The sequence below is a fragment of the Sebastes umbrosus genome, chromosome 5, assembly GCF_015220745.1.
Source record: "Sebastes umbrosus isolate fSebUmb1 chromosome 5, fSebUmb1.pri, whole genome shotgun sequence".
Classification (NCBI taxonomy): domain Eukaryota; kingdom Metazoa; phylum Chordata; class Actinopteri; order Perciformes; family Sebastidae; genus Sebastes; species Sebastes umbrosus.
The window spans coordinates 15,142,628-15,164,484 of NC_051273.1; the positions used below are offsets into that span (position 1 = coordinate 15,142,628).

Here is a 21,857-nt window from a genome sequence, read left to right on the forward strand (position 1 = left end):
GTAATTTTACGACTTTTTTCTCGTAAATTTACGACTTTTTTTCTTGTAAAGTTATGACTTTATTCTCATTATATTACAACTTTTTTCTCGTAAATTTATGACTTTATTCTCGTAATTTTACACCTTTTGTTCTGGTAATTTTACGACTTTTTTTCTCATTTATATTACAACTTTTCCTATATTCTTGAGATATATATATATATATATCTCAGATTTTTTTTTCCCTCAATGTGGCCTTAAAACTCCGTCGTACATTAGAGGTATAAAAAATACATTTAAAAATATCACAATATTATATGTATTTCTAATTTATACTTTATTATAAACGATATAAAGCCCTGTATTGTGTTGAAAGTTTTATTTTGAAATGATTTACCGGAAGTGTAAGTGCGTCTGCATTGACGCCAATTCTACTAGTTTAGCAGTTATTCGCTGTCACCACTAGAGGGCAGCAAACACTGATTTTAAATAAATAGATAGTGGATAGATAGACAGATAGATAGATAGACAGATAGATAGATAGACAGACAGACAGACAGATAGATAGATAGACAGACAGACAGATAGATAGATAGACAGATAGACAGATAGACAGATAGATAGATAACAAATTCAAGTTTCCAGCATCACAGTTCCATAGTGCAAAACATGCTAGTAAAAACGCAGTAAAAAGTTAGTAGTGCAAAGTACAAAATACAAAAAAATTTACCAGATATAAAAATACAAGGAGATGAAGAAAACTGTTAAAACTGAATATAGTGCAGGGTAACAACTGAGATACAGGACTATTACAAATGTGAATGTAGTGCAAAAAGTGATATAGTGCTGAATAATAAAATATAGACAGATCAACATCTCCTAGAATCAACATAGAGGTAGACTCCGGAACTTCTGATGCTTAAAAATATAAACATTATACAGGTTAAACAATTGGTAAATAAAAATTACCTGTTGCTAATTGACCTGTATATTTCAAAAAAATAAAATTTAAAAAAAAGTTTTAATGTCCTCCAGTGGTCACAGATAGGAACTGCATCATAGGATTTGTCAAGTTAGCATCATTGCAGCATTTAGATGGAGTTATCAAATTAATTCTTTAGAGGTATATAAAAGGCTCTTATATATTCATAATGGTATCTGTATTTCTAATGTATACTTTGTTATAAACAATATAAAACCCTGCATCATGTAATGTGCTAAGAAAGTGTGTATATATATTATATATTATATATTATATATTATTTATTATATATATATATATATATTATTATTATTATTATATTATTATTATTATTATTATATATTATAGTATAATCGTATAATAGTATAATAGTATAGTATAGTATAATTACACTAAATATTGTGTATTTTTCATGTTATTATTGCTTATGGCCAATCATTGCCATGACTAATACACTGCCCTCCGCTGTGACCACGAGTAACTACACCTCTGTGTACGTTGAAAGTTTTATTTTGAAATGATTTACCGGAAGTGTGAGTATGCTTTAAAGTCTGCATTGACGCTATTTTGACTAGTTTGGCAGTTCCTTGTTGTCACCACAAGAGGGCAGCAAACACTCGTGATTTTAAATACACAGAAAGGACATTTGAAGGTATTTGCCTCAAACTATGCAATTTTACATCATTTTTGAACAATTAGCCTGTTATTATAGATAATACCCAACATGCTTAAAGACAAAACTTATTATTTACACATATCACAGCCTTTTTATAATATTATTATTCATATTATTATTATTATTATTATTATTATTATTATTATTATTATTATTAATAATATTATTATTATTATTATATATTTATAATATATAATATATTAATAATATTATACATATATATTAATTATTATTATTATTATTAATATATTAATAATATTATTTTATTATTTACACATACCTTTAATAATATTTACAACATTTGATTCTTCTGATAATGTTTGCCCTGTAAAATCATATTCTGTAAATCAGAAGAGCAGATTCAGAAAACTGAACATCGTTTTATCATAGCGTAGCATCGCGCATTATTATTTATGTTATTCTAACAGAATGACTGCTATTATTTACTACTTTTGTAGGACATTGAACATTGTACACATGTGCATGTATGCATGCATTTTTGCCGCACGGTGGAGATATACTCCACTGAATCACTAAGTCTACATTTTTCATGGAGTGAGAGATTGTGATTAGACTCTTTTGTTTGCTAAGATTTTCTTTACATATCATTACATAGTTTGATTCAAAATGAATCCTCTATTTAAAGGTAAATAGATTGATTGCAACAGTATAGTATATCTAGTCACTGCATTGTAGTATAGCATTGCAGTTTAGTTATGCCAGCTTTGATTCAGTTAAAAATAAATAAATAATATTTATTTACAAAAAAAATGCATGACAAGATTTGTGCTTTTAATTTGTTTTCAAGTTTCAAGTTATTTATTGTCATATGCACAACAATTACAAGGAAGCAGCTCGTTAAAAGAAAATCAAACAAGTTAAAATGAGAATCCAAGACATAAAATAGTGCAGAAGTTAAATTAATATAACATATATGAATATAAAAAAAGTATGTATTTGTGGTAGACAGGTGTACAGTAATTGCAAAATTAATAAGTATGATAATATTTTTTTATTATTTATTTATTGATTGACTGATTTATTTTTATTTATTTTTTATTGTAATGAGAAGTGTGTATTTATTGATTTATTTTTATGTTATTTTTTATTTTTTGTCATGTCACAACAGCCATTTATTTCCCCGATCCTCGACTGCAGGGTGTATTGGAAAATAAATTCAATAAAAAAAAAAAGAATAACATGCGTCCACAGTGTGTAATTTCAATCAGGATATTCCATTTCTCTTTATCCATAATAATAATAATTATATTGCATTCATGTGCAGTCATTCCAAGGTAGTTATTGTAAGATTGCTGTGCCAACTTGCCCGTTAACTAGACTTAAATAGACAAAGCGTTTACTTCAAACTACAACTATGTGGAAAGCAGGAGCCAACAAGAACATAAATAGAAGGTCATAAGAACCTCTGCATTGTTTGGTGTTGAGTCTCGGGCGTGAGGATGACCCCCTCCGAGGACCCCTCTCCTTATGTTTCAGACGGGATGACCTCACTGAGGAGACCACCTGCCTTGAGTGAACACATATACAGTGAGTCTGCGGCCAACAATGGAGCGACGGTTACTGTCACCGTCAGACACTGTTTGAGAGGCTTGCTGCGACGCTGGGGGCATTGAGGAATACTGACGGGGGGTCTGATTAGTGGCGTGCCTGCCTGAGAGTAATTAATGACCGCTTACACAATGCTAGCACCCAAGCAAATGCAAACATACATAAGTCCTGAGACCAGTTTGGCTGGAAGCCACTGGGCTGAATGGGGTGGGGGGGAATGAGGGAGGGAGGGTTGGGTTAAAGTGCAGCAAAATGAATTAACCCTAGATTACAATCGTGAGTTCATTAATCTAATCTTCTTAAATTCTTAATCTGCTTTAGGCACACTTGTGTGTATGAAAGCATTTGGCCCAGTCAGCTACGAGGGAGGCTCCAACGAGCACCGGCAACAATGTGAATTACCCGCCACGGGTGTCAAATTATAAGGTGACACGAGGTGGTTACTTCAAGGCTTTTAGTACAAGAAAAAACATGTTGGTGACTTGAGATATGCACCCGATTTGACTGGTGTCAGGCCATTAAATAGGCATTATCGATCACTATAAGCACCATAGATGTGGGTCATTAGGGGCCTACTACACCTACTACGTTGTAAAAGTGAAAGTGAAACTTAGAAGCGACATGTTCTAACATGTTGTAAAACTGAATGAAATGTCATGTTTTGAACACAAACAAAAAGGCTTCAGTCAGTCTACGGTGGAGAAACAGCAGCAGCTTCTTCAAAAGCAGCTGTTGAGTGACAGTCAGAGAGAAACCTGAGCGGTGTGGCATCCACTCTGGACGTCGTACGGACAGTCTCAGTCAGTGTTGAGAGAGAGTAACCGTCCCCAGAGCCTTTATTGTCTGAATTAAAAAACTAGATCTCAAATATTAAAACTACCACTGATCCATTGTTTCAAGTATGTCTGCGAGGGCCCTTTTTCACTGCAGCTATTTTGGCCTGTTAAAGCATGAAAAGCACAGGTGCAGCCAGTAACATAAACTCTGCTCCATTAAAGTGTCGCAGTATACGACAAAGAGCCAGCATGCATAATAGCAGCAGGGCCCTGAAACTGGCACACCTAAATGGAATCAAGCCATTATTAATGTCATTAATTATCCCTGCAGACATGTCGGGACACATCCCGACAAAGAGTCCTGCACAGAAAAGACACTTCATTCTTGAATCTGTTCTTGAAATTCTACAACCAAGTGCTTGGAGATTACTCACTTTTATCTATTAGAAAATGCACATAGAGAGAGAGAGAGAGAGAGAGACTTTCTTTTCATAGCTTCCGTGTTGCACCAAGCTGCCCATGAACGTCCTTGTGTGTGCAGGCTGACTTGGTTGATTCTTGACTGGCCTGATTCTTGTCCCGAGTACTTAAATCCTTCAGAAAATGTCAGGAATTCAGCCGGAGAAACGACCTCATGGTCCTCAGAAGGACTTTAACCTGCCATCATATGATCATTAAGACTGTTGGTTATGTGGAGCAGGTCAATAGGGCAGAAGCTGTGCTGCAGTGCCGGAGCAGAGACGCCGGTCAGCATCCCCGTGTTAACGTGGGTTTCCTCCGGGTTCTCCGGTTTCCTCCCACAGTCCAAAGACATGCAGGTTAGGTTAAAGGGACTGTTTGTAAGAATCAGAAATGGGTTGTAACAGCGACACCTGTGGCCGTTAAGTCAACGAAAGTCAGCGTCCTGTTGCTCACGCTCGCCCGTGTGCACGCGCTACCTGAATGTAAGCGAGCATCCATCAAAACAGTGAGGCGACACACGTCAGCTAAAACCACAATATCACTCTATATTTCACCTGCATGGCAGTAACGTTAGCTGACCAGACGAAGGTCTCTCCATGAATCAATGCTGATCCTAGTGTTGGCTTTTCCTGCTTCAGCCTCCCGACCGCGGCCGGAGGGAACAGGGGAAACACCGGCACCCGGTCGGAGACGATAACGTTTCTCGCTGCGGAGCCCCGTCACTTCACAAGACACAGGAACCCTCTGTTGATCTGGAGGAGCTGCAGCATTTATTTCGCGCGCATGAGGACACCAATCCGGATTGATTTATACGTGTAAGAAGTTACAAACAGTTCCTTTAACTGTTGACTCTCAATTGCCCGTAGGTGTGAATGAGAGCATGAATGGTTGTCTGTCTCTATGTGTCAGCCCTGTGATAGTCTGGCGACCTGTCCAGGGTGTACCCCGCCTTCACCCAGTGTCAGCTGGGATCGACTCCAGCCCCCCCGCGACCCTGAATAGGATAAGTCTTCCGTCACATCAGGCTAGATTTTCTAAAGCCTGAAAACAGAGCCATGAGGAGATGCAGAAGTCTAGTTATCTCTCAGAACACTTGAATTACAATATGCTGAAAGGTTATTATGGAATTTTTGCCCAATGATGCCATAAACATACTGCCTACTGCAGGTTTAAAGGTCCCATATTATAAAAAAGTGAGATTTTCATTTTTGTTTTATTATAAAGCAGGTTTAAGTCCTATATAAATACTGTGAAAGTATCGAAACACTCCATCCACAGGGAAATACACACAGCCCGTATTCAGAAACTCTGCATTTGAAACAAGCTGTCCGGATTTCTGCCCATTCGTGATATCACGAATATACAATATTTAAACCCTTGACACCATTTTAAACGTAAATATTCTAAATGTGTCCCAGTTTATTTCCTGGTTGCAGTGGATGTGAATATCATCAGCTGACAGGAAGTACACATGGACCCAAGCTGTTGCCTAGCAACGCAATTCCGTCAAAATGCGCTAAAACGGAGCATTTCAGACAGAGGGTAAATACAGGTATATTCAGGCTGACAGTATGAGGAAAATAAAGTGTTTTTTGTAACATTACAGAATGTAAACATTTTCTAGTAGAAACATAAAATACAAGTATGAACCTGAAAATGAGCAAAATATGGGACCTTTAATGTTGTTAAAAAGGTGCTGGTTGCCTTTTTGATAGTAGAGGCAAACCTTTCCTCTGAGTACTTCTGAGTGAAAACATAGCAGCAGGTGAAACACACACAGAGAGACAGGTGTCTTTACATTACTTATGCTATTCAACAATAAAGCTGTGCATTGAGCCTGAAAGCTGGATGGAGAATAAAGAAAGACTTTTTTTTCCTCCTGCAGCAGCAGTGTGTTTGAGCTCATTGGACGGAGTGAGGAGGAGGAGGAGGAGGAAGAGGAGGAGGAGTCAGTCTGAACACCACCAGGCTGACTCTCTCTGCTCTCTCTCGTGCTGTGACTCTCTGCTCTCTCTCGTGCAGGCTGACTCTCTCTGCTCTGCTCGCGCAGGCTGCTCGTCGCTTCCGGAGAACAAACTACTAACTTTTGTTACAACTGTTTTCTCTCTAAAGCGTTTAAAGTCGAAGCTAGCAGACAAATGGCTCAACCGTTTCCAAACACTTCAGGATGTGATGCAGTTTTAAACTCGGAAAGAGGATTTGCCTAAAAATTGTTGCCACAAACTCGCGGAACAAGTTGGAGTCGAGATAAAGAGATCCGGGATCAGCTATCGAGGTAAGACAGCAGATGTGAGGAGCTAGTTGTTGCTGGTTTGGTGTAACATGGTGTAACGTGGTGTAACATGGTGTAACATGGTGTAACGTGGTTGCTGCTTGTAGTCTGATAACTTTGGGAGGAAAGTTGAGCGCATGTTGGAGCAGTAGATGACCGTAGTTTCACATTTTTACGGCTCAAAACTAAATGGATTTCACGCTGAGTCTCCACGGAAGTCCCCCCGGTCCCCCCCTTTCAGTCCCCGGTCCCCCCTTTCAGTCCCCCCTTTCAGGGGGGCTTCAATGGACGACTTAAATTGATCTGCTATCAAACAATGGAGGCTTCAAAGCGGAAGATATTTATTTGGTCGTTTTCAAGTTGTGTTCAGTCTTTATTCACCCACTGAGAGCCATGGTTATTATTACCATTATGTCATTATGTTTATTAGCAGTGCTGGAAGAAGTACTCAAGATCATTTACTTAAGGTAAAAGTAGAAATACAACAGTTTTAAAATACTCTGTTTCATGTAAAACATCCTGAATTCAAAATTAGTTGCTAATTAAAGTTACTTAAGTAAAAGTAGAGAAGTATTATCAGCAAAATATACTTAAAATATCAAAAGTAAAGTACTCATACTATTATAGAGTATTCTATTGTTATGTTTCAGTCACTAATGACTACATGTAAGCATTGTTAATGATGTAGTTCATCAATGTGGAGTCAATTTGGCTGGGTAGATTAGTACTGCATCATATCATATAAACATATCATGTTTTACATTTTCATTTAAAAAGTAACTACAACTTGTAGTGGAGTACAATGATCCCCTCTGAAATGTAGTAAAATAGAAGTATAACAGTAGCAGACACAGGAAATACTCAAGTAAAATGCAAGAATGTCAAAATTGTACTTAAGTAAAAGTAGAAATACAACAGTGTAAAATACTCAGTTACAAGTAATGAATTCAAAATGTTACTTAAGTCAAAGTACAGAAGTGTTATCAGCAAAATATACTTAAAATATTAAAAGTAAAAGTACTCATGGTGCAGAATGGCTCCTTTCAGTGTTCTATTAACATGTTTTATATTGTTATTTAAAAACGAGCCTCTACAGCTGTCAAATAAATGTAGTGGAATAAAAAGTACAATGTTCCCCTCTGAAATGTAGTAAAACAAGAAGTATAAAGTGTCAGAGAATAGAAATACTCAAGTAAAGTACAAGTATGTCAACATTTTATTTCAGTACAGTATTTGAGTAAATGTACTTAGTTACATTCCACCACTGTATATTAGAAATTCAATCACACTTTATATTTAGCATGCAATAATCTTACTTTAAATTCAGCATAAACATCCTCCCACTTGATGTAACGGCTGCAGGCCTGTCTAAATCCACTATAGATGATCAAAAGACAGATTGGGGGGTTTTCATCTGTTGCACTGTGGTTGCATAATTTAATCCTCAAGGAGCTGCTGGACTGTCTGAGGTGTCACATCTTATGTGGGCTTGAAAGCTTTGGCACCATCTTGTATGTAAGCCAGCAGAACAAGCTGGAAGGAATTGATTCTCTCTCTCTCTCTCTCTCTCTCTGTGGTTGGAGGTGACTCACAGCCCTGAAATGTTTATAGGGGTGGATAGATGTGATATGAGGTAACACGCCCAGGTGTTGTTTCTTTTGCCTATCATTAATTACAGATGGAAGGTTAAATTAAATGCCAGTTAACGTAGCCCATTTGTTGTCTTGACACTGATATATGTTTAACAGTGTAAGTCTCCGTGTACACACACTGGGTTTGTGTGGGAGCGCTCCTTATCTGATCTCCTTTCATCTCTGAAGGCTGAAGTTTATTTCCGTTGTAAACCAGCGTACTGATACGAGTATTTTATTCCTGAGCAACCCATTCATCAGCTGTTGGCATTGTGCGTTTTGTTTAATCATAAAATGGGAGGAGTGTTTATGGTGTTCACATCAAAAGGACGGCGCATGACCTGATAAAATCTCTTCCTCCTGCCCAACTGTTATAACAGTTGAATTAAACAAATGTAAACCAGGAGTGTCTCTTTCCACTTGTGCTAATCATTTTTTTTTATTCTCTATTTCCTCCTCCAGGTCCAAGTCAAGATGTCTGTGAGTAACCACGAAAACAGAAAGTCTCGCTCTAGTTCCGGCTCTATGAATATCCAACTCTTCCACAAAACGTCCCACGCCGACAGCCTGTTGACTCAGCTCAACCTGTTACGCAAACGAAAAGTCTTCACAGATGTCGTCCTGAAGGCCGGAAACAAATCGTTTCCCTGCCACCGGGCCGTCCTGGCCTCCTGTAGCCGGTACTTTGAGGCCATGTTCAGCGGCGGGCTCAGGGAGAGCCGCGACACCGAAGTCAACTTCCACGACTCTCTCCACCCGGAGGTGCTGGAGCTCTTGCTCGACTACGCGTACTCCGCCCGCATCCTCATCAACGAGGAAAACGCGGAGTCGCTCCTGGAAGCCGGCGACATGCTTCAGTTTCACGACATCAGAGACGCAGCCTCGGAGTTTCTAGAAAAGAACCTCCACCAGTCAAACTGTCTGGGGATGATGCTGCTGTCAGACGCCCATCAGTGCCAGAGACTGTACGAGATGTCGTGGAGGATGTGCCTTGCAGACTTTGCTACTCTCTTCAAGACTGAGGATTTCCTTAACCTGCCCAGAGACAAAGTCCAGGAGCTGATCCTCAGCGAAGAGCTGGAGGTGGAGGACGAGTGCCTGGTGTACGAGGCTGTCATCGACTGGGTCAAGGCCGACATGGAGCACAGGCACAGCGAGCTGCCCGAGCTGCTGCGCTGTGTCCGCCTGGCGCTGCTCCCTGAAACGTACCTGCTGAAGAACGTCGCTTCAGAGGAGCTGGTGATGTGCAATAAGGTTGGTCGGGAGATTGTGGAAGACGCCGTGCGGTGTAAAATGAGGATCCTCCAGAATGACGGTATTGTAACGGGGTTCTGTGCCCGGCCGAGGAAGGTTAGCCAGGCCCTGCTGCTGCTGGGAGGACAGACTTTCATGTGTGATAAAGTCTACATGATCGACAACAAGACTAAAGAGATCACCCCTAAAACAGACATCCCCAGCCCCAGGAAAGAATGCAGCGCCTGTGCTATTGGTTGCAAGGTATGTATATGATCCATACTTGTGCATTTCAATGTAATGCTATGTAGAAGTACACAAAAATAAGACTTCTCTCCATGTGTTTCAGGTTTATGTTACCGGAGGACGTGGCTCTGAAAACGGGGCCTCCAAAGATGTGTGGGTCTATGACACATTACACGACGAGTGGTCCAAAGCTTCACCCATGCTGGTCGCCAGATTCGGACATGGGTCTGCGGAGCTCGATCACATGCTGTATGTCGTGGGAGGACACACTTCTCTCGCGGGATCCTTCCCTGCATCTCCGTCTGTGTCTCTCAAACAGGTGGAACAGTACGACCCTCAGACCAATAAATGGACCCTGGTGGCTCCGCTCAGAGAAGGGGTGAGCAACGCCGCTGTCGTCGGCGCCAAAAACAAACTCTTTGCCTTCGGGGGCACCAGTGTAAACAGAGACAAATTCCCCAAGGTGCAGTGCTTTGACCCCTGCCAGAACCGGTGGTCCGTGCCAGCCGCCTGTCCGCAGCTGTGGCGCTACACCGCAGCGGCCGTGGTCGGCAATCACGTCGTGGTGATCGGAGGCGACACTGAATTCTCAGCCAGCTCTGCTTACCGGTTCAACAGCGAGACGTACCAGTGGTCAAAGTTTGGTGACGTGACGGCCAAACGGATCAGCTGCCATGCAGTGGCGTCAGGGAACAGACTATACGTGGTCGGGGGTTACTTCGGGGCTCAGAGGTGTAAAACACTAGACTGTTACGATCCATCGTCGGACTCTTGGGACAGCGTGACCAGCGTGCCCTACTCACTCATTCCCACTGCCTTCGTCAGCACATGGAAGTACCTCTCAGCATAGACAGAGACGCACCAACTCTTTGAGGTGAGTAATTATAGTTTCCTTAAACTGACGCAAACAAACAAAATGTCAATTATACGTGCTATTCATAGCGTCCCTTGTATTGTCAGAGCATACGTGAAACAAAACAAACAAAAATATCTTCCGATAAGTCACACAACATAGTTACTGAACGGAGGTGAATGTCAGTTTGAACCGGACGAGGCCAGTTTAAAAAAACCCTCACTGTTTTCAGGGTTGCCAGTGGTTACAGTTACACATTATCTAGCTGCTGTGAAGGCTGGGTGTTGGATAAACATGGTGGAGTCCTGTTTTAGAGAGCAGGAGGAATGTCAGCGGTGCTGGTAATTACAGAGCGAGAGCTGCAACACAAGACCTCTGTCACTGACGGGAGCGAGGCGGAGAGACGGGGGTCGGGTCTGTGCTTGTTGTGGACCGGGGGGCTCTGCTGGGCCGGCCCTGGGTCACGAGTCAGTACCTCAAAAACCTCATAAAAGGTGATGTGACACATGTTGTTTACCATATGGATGGCTTGGAGCCAGAGGAGCACAAGGAGCCTTTGGTGATCTTTAGATAAGAGTAGAAACATACCTTTTATTAGCTTATGTATGTGTGATACACCACTTAAAATCTCAACCTTTTAGACGATTGGAAAAACCTAATATGATTAATAGCTTTCCCCCAAAAGTCCACTGTACACTTAGCCCCTTTTTCCCTTAATGAAATCCCTATCGCACCTTTCTCAAAGTGCTTTAAAGGACAAAAAGAAAGTACCATATGTGCTGACAGACGCTAGGGGCAATCTGTTCTGCTCAAAGTAAAATAGTCTGATCGGTAATCTCATCAGGAATTCAGGATGGGGGATGAAAAAAGGAAGGATACATCTCAAGGGTATGAAAATATGATTGACTTAGATGTAACATACCACATCAGTGAGGAATTGCTCGGGCCTAATCTGCCTGAAGGAACGACAGGTGGCAGTTTTCACAGCTTCATGTGAGATAAGAGATGATACATTTTTCCTGAGGTGTTTCCAGTTTTTCACAACGGGTGAGGAGGATGAAGGGATGCAGGGGCCAGTAGATGAAACTAGAAGAGGATGTACAGTGATGTTTTTGAAGGTTTTGCAGATTGTTTTTAACATGTGCCTGGTGGCGGTAGAGCTAGTTTTAAGTTTCATGACGTGAGGCATGTCCTCTGATGTTTTTTTTTAGCACTGATGCAATCAATGGAAAACAGTTCATTGCTGCAGTGGTCATTGGGTTTGCTTTTTTAAACAGCCTCCGCTGCATCTTTGTATTGTTGGTTTGGTGGTTTTATCTTTTTATTGGAGGTTTTATTATACCGAGTACATTCACAGAGCGTTCACAAAGCACACGTCTCTCCTAATGTACTATTTTGTGCTGTTCAATGAAGCCCGTTTGCCATAAAGCTCCAGTCTGTCATCAAAGGTAACAAATGCCCACACTTAAAGCAGTACATCACTTGTGCAACGTTTACATTAATTCACTTTTTGCTTATTTACAGTTTGATAAGAAGGTTGATACCATACTCGCATATGTCTGTTTGATAGAAGGCTACAGACAGCCTTTATTGCTTTAAACGAAACTGGAACAAACCACTTTTGTTTTGAACAACTTTGGCCAGAGATCAAAGTGAACTCATAAACTCATAAATGTGAACTATACTCATGTACTAATATGAAATATCTGACTGTTAAAGTCTGTTGTTTGCATTTATTTCAACCTTTAACTGTTGAAAATCACGTTTAAAGTCTTTCTAGTTGTTGTTCAGGAAGAATACTGAAGTACTGAAGTAAATGGCATGCAGAGTTTGGCCGTTTCTGTGACTGAAGTTTGGATAAATCATACTCCTCTGTACTGCAAAACAACTGCTTTCTCTGTCAGGAATTACGGGAAAGAGACTCTGAACAAGCTCCTTTTATGCTGCCAAGAACTTTGAAAGTAAAGCTGAGCGGAAGCAAGTGAGAAGCAGAGGGCTTATGTGTGACTTGTGTATACAGTAAACAGCTGGATATGATGGAACTGGGGGCTTAGCATTATGAGGCTGTCGGTATGGACCGCTAGCCTAGGTTTTCTTGGCCGGGCGGGGTGGAGACAGACAGGCTGGCTATGAAAGATCAAGGCACCGCGTCTTTATGAACTCTTGCAGTTACGGTAGCTACCATCCCACTGTCGGCTGCCTTTCTGTTTTAATTACAGCAGACATGGAAAAAAGCTCAGATTTCCAGCTTGTTAAGCAGGCGTCCTGCCCTGACGCTGGTCGACTCTCTCACCCGAGACACGGGGGCTTCTGAGGAGAAGTGAAGTGGCAAACATTTAGGGAGCAACACAGAGCAGGACGCCTACACACAAAAACAACACACACATATGGAGAGAGGGAGGTGAAGTGGAGAGCGAGTAAGACCAGGAGAAGCAAAGCTATATTTTGCACCATTTGGCGGCCGAGACTAACGCCTGCCTAAAAATACTCTGCTCCCGAGGTTGTCAACTTTCAGCTGGGGTCAGAGAGAAAAATAATTGTGTGTGTGTGTGTGCGCAACTGAGTGTGCGTGTGCGTTCCTTTCATGTTTACAATGGGGCCGAAAACCACCAGTCAGCTGTTCAAGTATTCACTAGTAGTACTGTGAGTTTTTACGCAGTTGTGAAACCACTCGTTTTCCACTCGTACTACTCACACACACACACACAGGGGCAGTCACATTGCTGGCATTGCCTGTCCTTAAAAAAGCCAGCCATCCTTACTCTAATTTGGGAGGAATGAAGGTGTGGCCTGCCTTCCCATTAGTGAAGATTTGTAAATGTTGCCTTGTGGTTGAGGCCCTTCAGTTGTCCTGGCAGTTTGCGTGGCCTGTATGGGATTACTAGCCTTTTTGTCACCACCTACTGTAGGCTAGTTTGTGGCCCTGTGCATTTCCACCAGATGTGACTAACCACAGCCTCCAGGGCCAAGCCACTGTTGATGGAAAAGTATTTGTAAAAGTTAAAGCATTCTGCTTCGTATTTGTTATGGTCCAGGCGAGAGAATAAATACGTTTTTAGGCTAAAAAGAGGAAGACCTAAATACAGTTTTATTGTAATATTTTGACTATTGCCTGTAACTTTACAGTTAGGCTTTAATTAGTATATTCAGTGTTTGTTTTGGAGATAGTAAACAGAATACCATCGTGGTGTAATCTCGTCCGTTACCAGACTACAGCCAGACAGGATGTAACCTGAGATCCCTGCACAAAGTTCAAGACAATCTCTATCTCTCTCTCCGTTAAACCGCTGAACTATAACGGCCCCAGAAATGACTGTTATCTACGCTTGAGCCTCTGTTTTCTCAGCCCCCCCTTCCTCCATTTTCCTTCTCCATCCCTCCCTCCTCACCACCCCTCTCCGCTCCAAAAAATCACAGACATAAGCAGCATTCTCTGTTTTTTTAACGGCTTCAACCAAAGCCCTTATGAGGTGGGCACGGCTCTGTGTGACAGGGTACACCTGGAGAGGTCACGGGCCACAGAGGGAGTCCTCGGCGGGCTCTCTGCCTCCTCAGACAGCTGCTGTAAAATGGAAAGGTCACGGTGGGATCAGGGAGGAGGAGTGCAGAGGCCCCAGTCACTCAATACTAATGTTTTATTAATGCCTCGCTGTGAGGGCCACCAGGAACACAAGCTGAATGAGGCTTTTATTGTGGCATCTGTGTACAACAACGATCCCCCCCCCCCCTCTTCTCTCAGACACACACAGTCAGACTTAGCACGTGCACACACACTTCGTCTTCACTCCCTTGAGTAATCAATCTGCCACATTACAGCCCTCGGCACGGCTGCTTAAATTTGCATAAACCTAATGGCGTTTTTATTGGTCTTTTCTCCGTGCTGTGAGTAACAAAAAGGAAAAGGGAAAAAGATGCTTTAAAATGGCTGAATAATCACCCAGACTAATTTGATTACGCACTTAAAAAGAGGCGAGCTGTCATACAGTTACAGGGGCCTTTTCAGTCAGCCAGCTGGGATGGGACACAGTGTGTCTGCCTGGTAATTAATCTGAATTACGTAATATTTGCGCCTCTGAAGTAGTACTGGAGTGGCGCTTATTCAGTCACAGAGACGCTCTTTGTTCTTAAACTGGAGTTTCTGCAAGGATTCATCAAGACTCAATATACTTTGCAGCTGTACCAAGATACTTGTGTCTCTGAGCTCACCCGGGAGTCCTTTATTGGTCCCTGAAAACAATGCAAACTCATTGTAAGTGAAGTGACTGTGATTCATACGTTAGTCAATACAGTGCGATTCTTTGTGGTCATTAGTAAACATAGCACAGGCCTAGTTGGACACAAGGGACAGATAAAGAAAGAAGACTTTGGTGTGGTGCATTGTGGGTAATTGGGCCTCTTGAAGACGCAGATGGGAGTCCAAGGTGCAATAAAGCTAAAACAAATGATGAATGTCATGATGTAGGTGTTGTTCGTTTGGTAAATGCGTTATAATCTCGTGGTGTGTGTGTGTTCTTTCAACCACGACAGTGTGTCATTTTTTGAAACGTATAGAAAAGCTTTAGATTTAGTCGTTATTTTTCTTTTGTCAAACTCAATCTGGCCTTATTCCCATGTGGAGGAGAAAGATAAGTGATGGGAGCAGACAGACTGAGTCAGGTTAAACCCTCAGAGTGCCAGATCCAATCACTTCATATAGTTCAAGCCCATCTGTTTGGTCCGCAGAGGGACACGTGGACTCCCTCCGTCCCTCACAGCGTCACACTGTGGTTACTGCAGTGGACCAGACCAAAGACACACATGGGGCATCTTTCTGGGTCACAGTTATTAACCCCGCCACCTGTGTTGGCACTCCACACGTCTTACTCCCTGTTGGCAGAAGAAAAGTTGGATTTGCGAAGGTCGATTAGGTTGTTTTGGTGCAGTGAGAGTTTGTGTTTTGTACAGTTTGAATGCAAGTCAGGATGAGTTTGTCCGTATAAACAAATGTGGGTAAAAAGTGAACAGTATGGCCGCTGCAGCTCAGTGTTGAGTATAACTGACCTTGACATGATGACAGGTAATAATGACGGTACTGTGAGGCAGTCTGGAGCTCATTTCTGGTGACAGCGGGACCCTTGTTGTGGGCGGCTGAGGGAGCTGAAGTTTGATGATGCGAGACGTGGATGGTGTTCTTTGACGGATGTACTGACGATGACGGACACATAACCTTTGTGGGTCATGATATTTACTTTAATACACTGTTCCCCTTCCTGGCATGGTTGGCCTGTGTTGAGACCCTGCTGGTGTCTTGTCAACATGAATGCAGCATGTGAAAGCCTACTCTCTTTGCGGTAGAGATGGAGGACTAAATATAAAGCTGCAACTCTTATGAAACAGTGATATTGTCGTAGTTGGAGCAGGAGCAGAGTGGCAGAGTATTTAAGATTCAGAGGCATGCTCCTCATCATCTGCACTTCAGAGAGATTAGACCAGCAGCAGCAGCAGAACTCAAGAAGTGCAGGCAGTGACCCGTGCACATGTACACAGAGAGAGAGAGCAGCAGTGGAAACTTCCACCAGGCCTGCAGTCACATGTGATACAGTAAGTGCTGCTACTGCGGCTTTACTTTGATCAGGAAGGGTGAGCTGAGTTTGTCTCGCAGCAAATGTGCTGTTACTGGTTGGTTTCAGGGCCGGATTATCGGACTTGAATACTTTTTTGGCACCATCAGAAATGTGTCTGTAGCACAGAAACTGTCAAGTACTGAAAGCTGGCACCGAATGTGTGGCCACATTTGTAATCTTGTTTACTTATTCTGTGATCACTTAGGTCCAAATTTAAATGATAATGTGTGAACGTAGCCTTACGCCTGGGTCCCACTGCCTGCGTGAGCAGCGTGCAACGGCTACCTCGTTGAACTACTGCGGCTCGCACGTGTGTGGTGTCCACACGGACAGCGTTCCTGCTGCTACGCCGCTACTGCCAGCCCTTTCTTTCTACATAGTTTGCCTTTCATAATGGTCATTTCATTTCATTATAAATGTCATTTATATTTATTTTAGACAGAAAACAAGTTTGTAATTTTATAAATAATAACAATAAACCACAATTAAAAGCCAGTACTCTGACAATAATTAATTGATGGCGCCGTGCCAGTCACTGCATTTTCCACAACACTGTCCTGCAAATATTTCAGAATAAAAGCCTTGTGTTAACAAATGAAGGGATTCTGTCCACAGAAAAACTTTAATTTTGAAACGGAAACAGGAAGTAATGAGTTAAAAGAATTTACTTTTTTCATGTCTGTGACATATTTCTACAGGTATAGATATTGAAACTGCATTAATGTTGCTGGTATGATATAAATAATATAATATACGCTCAATAGATTATTTTCACTGTCTATCTTCGCTGTGAACCGTGCGCGACATGCGGAAAGAATAGGCAAGACCTTGAATCTTTAAAAGACGCGCAGCCGAGCCGCACCTGAGGTGCGCTTGAGCCACGCTGCTCACGCGGGCTGTGTGGCTGCTCTAACCTGTTAACCTGGGCGGTAAACTCGAAACTTGAACTTGATGGGCGCCAAAATACAAAGCAACAGGTTCTGCGACGCAGCCGGGCAGTGTGGCCTGGGTGTTAGTGAGCTTTAGATGTGCTGGTGGATGGATTTTGTTGCCTTTTGACAGAGCCAGGTTAACTGTTTCCCCCTATTTCCAATCTTTGTGCTAAGCTGAGCTAACCGGCTGCTGGCTGTAGCTTCATATTTAACCGAGAAATATAATACTGTAGTTTGCATCAACCTGAGTAATTCTTCTAGAGAGTTTAAATGTACAAGCAGATAGTTTTGCTTCTTACTCTGAAGCTTGTTTGTAACCTCTTGCTTTCTGTCTCTCTGTTGTGATTCCAGTAGTGCAGTGCTCTGGCTGCGTCCCACTGTTATGCTTCAGGCGATGTATTCACAACAGTAACAGATGCGTATGGATCAGTTGGGGCTTCAGTAGTATCAGCCGGCTTTGTCAGCCATGGAAATGAGAACTCATTAGGTTATCTAAACAAGCCCCCAGCAGAGCCTGTCCAATGTCTTTCTCCTAGAATAGAGAGCACACACACATCCTTCATCTGCTCTGGCAGACCTGAGTTATCATCAAAAATATGCAAATCAGAGGTTAGCATTTCTCTCCAACCCCCCAAATATCCAGTGGAACATTCCTTCATAACAGCAGGGGAGGAAAATTATGTATCTGAGGTTGCAGAGAAAGGCCAAAGAATTCACAGTGTTTGTAGTAAAAATTGTGCTTCACACATTCAGGAATTTGAAAATTGAACCATAAGAAAGCCTCTTACAGTAGGAATTATATCCGGATAAAGCAGATGAGCAGATGGTTTTGGAGTATGTGTTTAGTCCAGAGAAGCTTATTTTTATAGCGTGGGGTCCTCAGATATTTATTACCTAGCGACATAAATGGCTTGAGCAGCTTAATCCCACATGCCAGGAGGACTTTGGTTAAATAACGCCCCATCCTGAGGCATTATTAACGCTATGTGGGTAAGCCTGATAAAATGGCATGGTGATAAGCTGATGTGTAGCCCGGAGGACCGAAGTCTCTGCATTCCTCTCCGCTCCCTGAGAATGTCCAGGCTGCCCCTCTGGTCATGTGGTCGGTCCTCATACAGCAGAGTTCACAGGACCTAAACATTAATCTCCTTCTTGTCTCTTTCCCCAGATCAGCCGTGGTGTCTGGTATGCAGGCATGTGTCTCCCTTCACTGGCTCCATGGAGGAGGAGGAGGAGGAAGAAGAGGAAGAGTTTGTGTATTCCTGCTGTGGCTCCATCCAGCCTGATTCACATTATCTTCAGCTGCAGAGAAGCGAAGGCCGGAGTCCTAGAGACAGCCCAGAGACGGGGAGTCTGCGGCCTCTTTCCCACCTGATCTGTTTACTCGTACTTCTTGTGTAACTTTCCCATGTAGCCACTAGCCTGAGCTGGACTCGTTGCCATGTATACTGCAGGGACCTCACAATCTCTATATAACATGCGAAGCACAGCCAGGAAGCAGACCGAGGTGTGCTCTGAGCATCTGCATCGGAAGCTTTTCGCTTTCCACCTCCTGGGGCGAATCTGTTACTGCGACTGTATCGGCCCTGCACTGCTCAGCTGACTCACTCCATGATCAAACATGTGTATCATCTCGATTACCAGTTTAACAGACTCTGAAAGGACCTATTAGTGTATCTCACTGACATGTCATTTAACTAAAAAAAAAGAAAGTCAGCTGGTCCTTTGTTGTGGTTTCTCTCCCCTCTTAACACTGGGCGTTTACTCAGGTGTAATTTATTTGGACTGCTGATGTACTGAATTAGACCTTTGCTGTGCCAGGCCTATGGGGAAGGAGAGAAGACATTTGGGGAAGTGTATGATTTTGTGCACAGAAACAATCTTCCTGTCTGTATTTTTAGACTTTGGACTTGGGCTTCCCTCAATTTTGGTAAGCTAAATTTGTATCTTCCTCCTTGACTTAAAATACACACTCGCAAGAGGGAATGTGGCCCATTATGGCCGAAGAAGATGCTTTTCTGTTTCATGTCGTTTCAAACTATGATTTTGTCTTTTTTTTTGTGTATTTTGTGTCTCAGGGTTTTATATAGTTTTGCCTGTATTTGTTCAAGGAAGGGTAACGTCTTCTAACGTTTTCTGTCTTCTCTTTGTGAATGTACTATTTTATGCTAAACAGTTTTACAGAAGTCTCTCATTTTAGAATACATTCTTACATTGTTATGCCAAGTGTAAATGTATGATTATGCTTAACAGCAGTGGTCATATTTAAACCATATATATTGCCAAAACCTGAATAGCTAACCTTCGTGCCATTCTGGATTTAAATAACAAAAGCTAAGTGTGTCCAAAGTAGTTAGGAAATACTTTGTAGCTACGATAGATTTTTTTTTCATTTCATATTTCAGGATCTTTAATGGAAGTCTTTCGTGTGTATAGTTTGTATATTTGCTATGTAATTAATTTGTAGAAGCCTTTGATTTGCACATTTTGTACAAAGAAATCTCTTATGGTCTTAATTTTGTATCTTTGTCTTAACCCAGCTTGGGTAGTGTGAATAATCAAATTGTTTTTGTAGCAAACTATCAAGTTGTTTTCTCTTTGAACAATCCTCATTTGCTGTGTGCAAGTCTGCAGTTTTACAATATATCAAAGTATATATCAAATACAGTGATATATTAAGCTATTACTGTTACACCAACTGTTACTTCATGTTCTACAGCTCACAACTCCTCAATAAATACCTTCTTGAAAACATATTTTCCGTTGTTTGTCGTCTTGTTTTTCCAGGGAATGACTGGAATTCAGCAGCTCTCTCATTAAAACAGCGTGGGCAGCCATATAATCACACAGGTACTCTTAACGTGCCTGGAATAGTTTCCAAACGCAGGTTAGGAGTGGTTTTGGTATTTGCCAGGAACACCCGTCTCCTTCCTCCTGCCTGTCTGTGTGTGCACTTAAGATCCAGTGAGATGAACAGTCCATGCTCTGTCTCTTTATAATCTCTCCCACCCACCCTTATCGTAGCGATATCGCACATTCTGGTTATGTGGTATGTGAAGAGCAAGCCTCTGCTGCGCTGGCACTCGCATATAAGATGTGCACACATTATAACCCTGAAGAATGTGCTAATGCTGCTCAGCGTCAGCCAGCTGATGCTCCTCCATACCTCTCATTCTGCGGCGGACAGGTTTACGTGAGAAACCGGTGCAGTCCAGACTGGGCGTTGGATGAGAAGAAGTCTTGTTGGCACGTTTGTGCAGACTGGCAGGGAGGAGAACCAGAGAGGAATGTACCCACGCTCAGGTTCAGGGAGGCGGCCCTGTATGTGCTGCCTGCAGGCTTGATGTTTGAAGATGTTTGTGACGTCTTAGCTACTGTGCTGTGGTGATTAAACAATCCACCTCTACTTTGAAATGAGACATCACTTGATGGTTTCTTTACTAGCTTGTGGTATACTTTAACTATTTATTTAAAAGTAAAGGGTTGTCTGAGCATCTGTCCCTCAGAGCTGGCAACAGATGATTTAAACACCAAGTGGAGAAAACTTTAAAGCTCTGAGGAAATGGGTGTAGGTATTAACCTTTACCCATTTCCTCAGAATGTTTTACAAATCAATAGTGAAAATGTGAAATAAATCCTAAATTATCCCTTAAAAAGGACCTATGGCATGAACTTTCTCTGAACGACGTTAGCTCATATTTCCTCTTTTGTGAACAGAGGCTCTACACATTTCATTAAATCTATTTTTTGAGTTTGAGTAAAGTTTTTACTGATTTTGCAAACTGAAATTTTTGCTTGACCTTGGAAACAGTAAATTGACAAACAAGCAAAACTTCATGGTGCTCTCTCTCTCTTTCTCTCTCTCTCTTTCTCTCTCTCTCTCTCTTTCTTTCTCTCTCTAGCAACAATAGATCATCATTAAGGTAAAACTAACCCGTTTCACTAAGGTCTAAACTAGTCTGAACTATCCAACACTTGTTTAATTCTTTGAAAGCTCTGGAGAAAAAGCCTGTAAATGGACATTGAGTTAAGGGTCTTTGTCAAAAGACTTAATGTCTTAAATTCCACAGTACTCCTATCAATGGTAGTATAATAATGTTAATATGTTTAAAAACTTGATTCTGTCAACACTTAAACCTGTTGAGCATGTTAAATGTCTGTTTGTGTGGATGATCATTGGGTGGAGATGAGATGACTTACCGTGAGGTTATTTGAGGAAGATGGATGGAGGAACGCATATATCAGTGTGTGAGCATGAGTGTGTACAGTACATGTGTTTGTGTCAGACGGTGAGAGGGAAATGAAATGCTGGAGAGCAACAGGAGGGAAACAGCCTACCAAATGTTTTGCAAGTTGTTTGCAAGTTGAGCTCTGAGTGGTTTGAATATCAAATTAACCTTTCCTCAGATATGCTGATCGCTGTAACATCATGTCCTAAATATTTAAAAATGGAGAGTAATGTTGTAAACGTCTGCAAACTTGATCAACAGAAAATATTCCACTAGAAAGGCTCTCAGCTCCATATACATACATACACCAACCTAATTCTATAAATTATGATTTGTGTAACAAATGACATAAAATCTTTAGGGGATGCCCTAAAACAAACAGTGGACTGACATAATGCAACAACGCCATTGTTA

General features: G+C 41.7%; 1 protein-coding gene across 1 annotated transcript; it reads left to right on the top strand.

Annotated features, from left to right (window-relative positions):
- Positions 1-6,453: 6,453 nt before the first annotated feature.
- On the top strand, positions 6,454-19,970 carry enc3 (ectodermal-neural cortex 3). The gene is made up of 4 exons (XM_037769511.1): positions 6,454-6,719; positions 8,810-9,844; positions 9,930-10,700; positions 18,383-19,970. The coding sequence occupies exons 2-3, from the start codon at positions 8,822-8,824 to the stop codon at positions 10,674-10,676; spliced, it is 1,770 nt and encodes a 589-aa protein (XP_037625439.1). The 5' UTR covers positions 6,454-6,719; positions 8,810-8,821; the 3' UTR covers positions 10,677-10,700; positions 18,383-19,970.
- Positions 19,971-21,857: the final 1,887 nt, after the last annotated feature.

Bases quoted from the DNA above. Each gene is read 5' to 3' on its own strand.
- enc3 (XM_037769511.1), top strand. From the start codon at position 8,822: ATGTCTGTGAGTAACCACGAAAACAGAAAGTCTCGCTCTAGTTCCGGC. The intron at 9,845-9,929 runs GTATGTATATGA...CATGTGTTTCAG, and splicing joins CCTGTGCTATTGGTTGCAAG to GTTTATGTTACCGGAGGACG.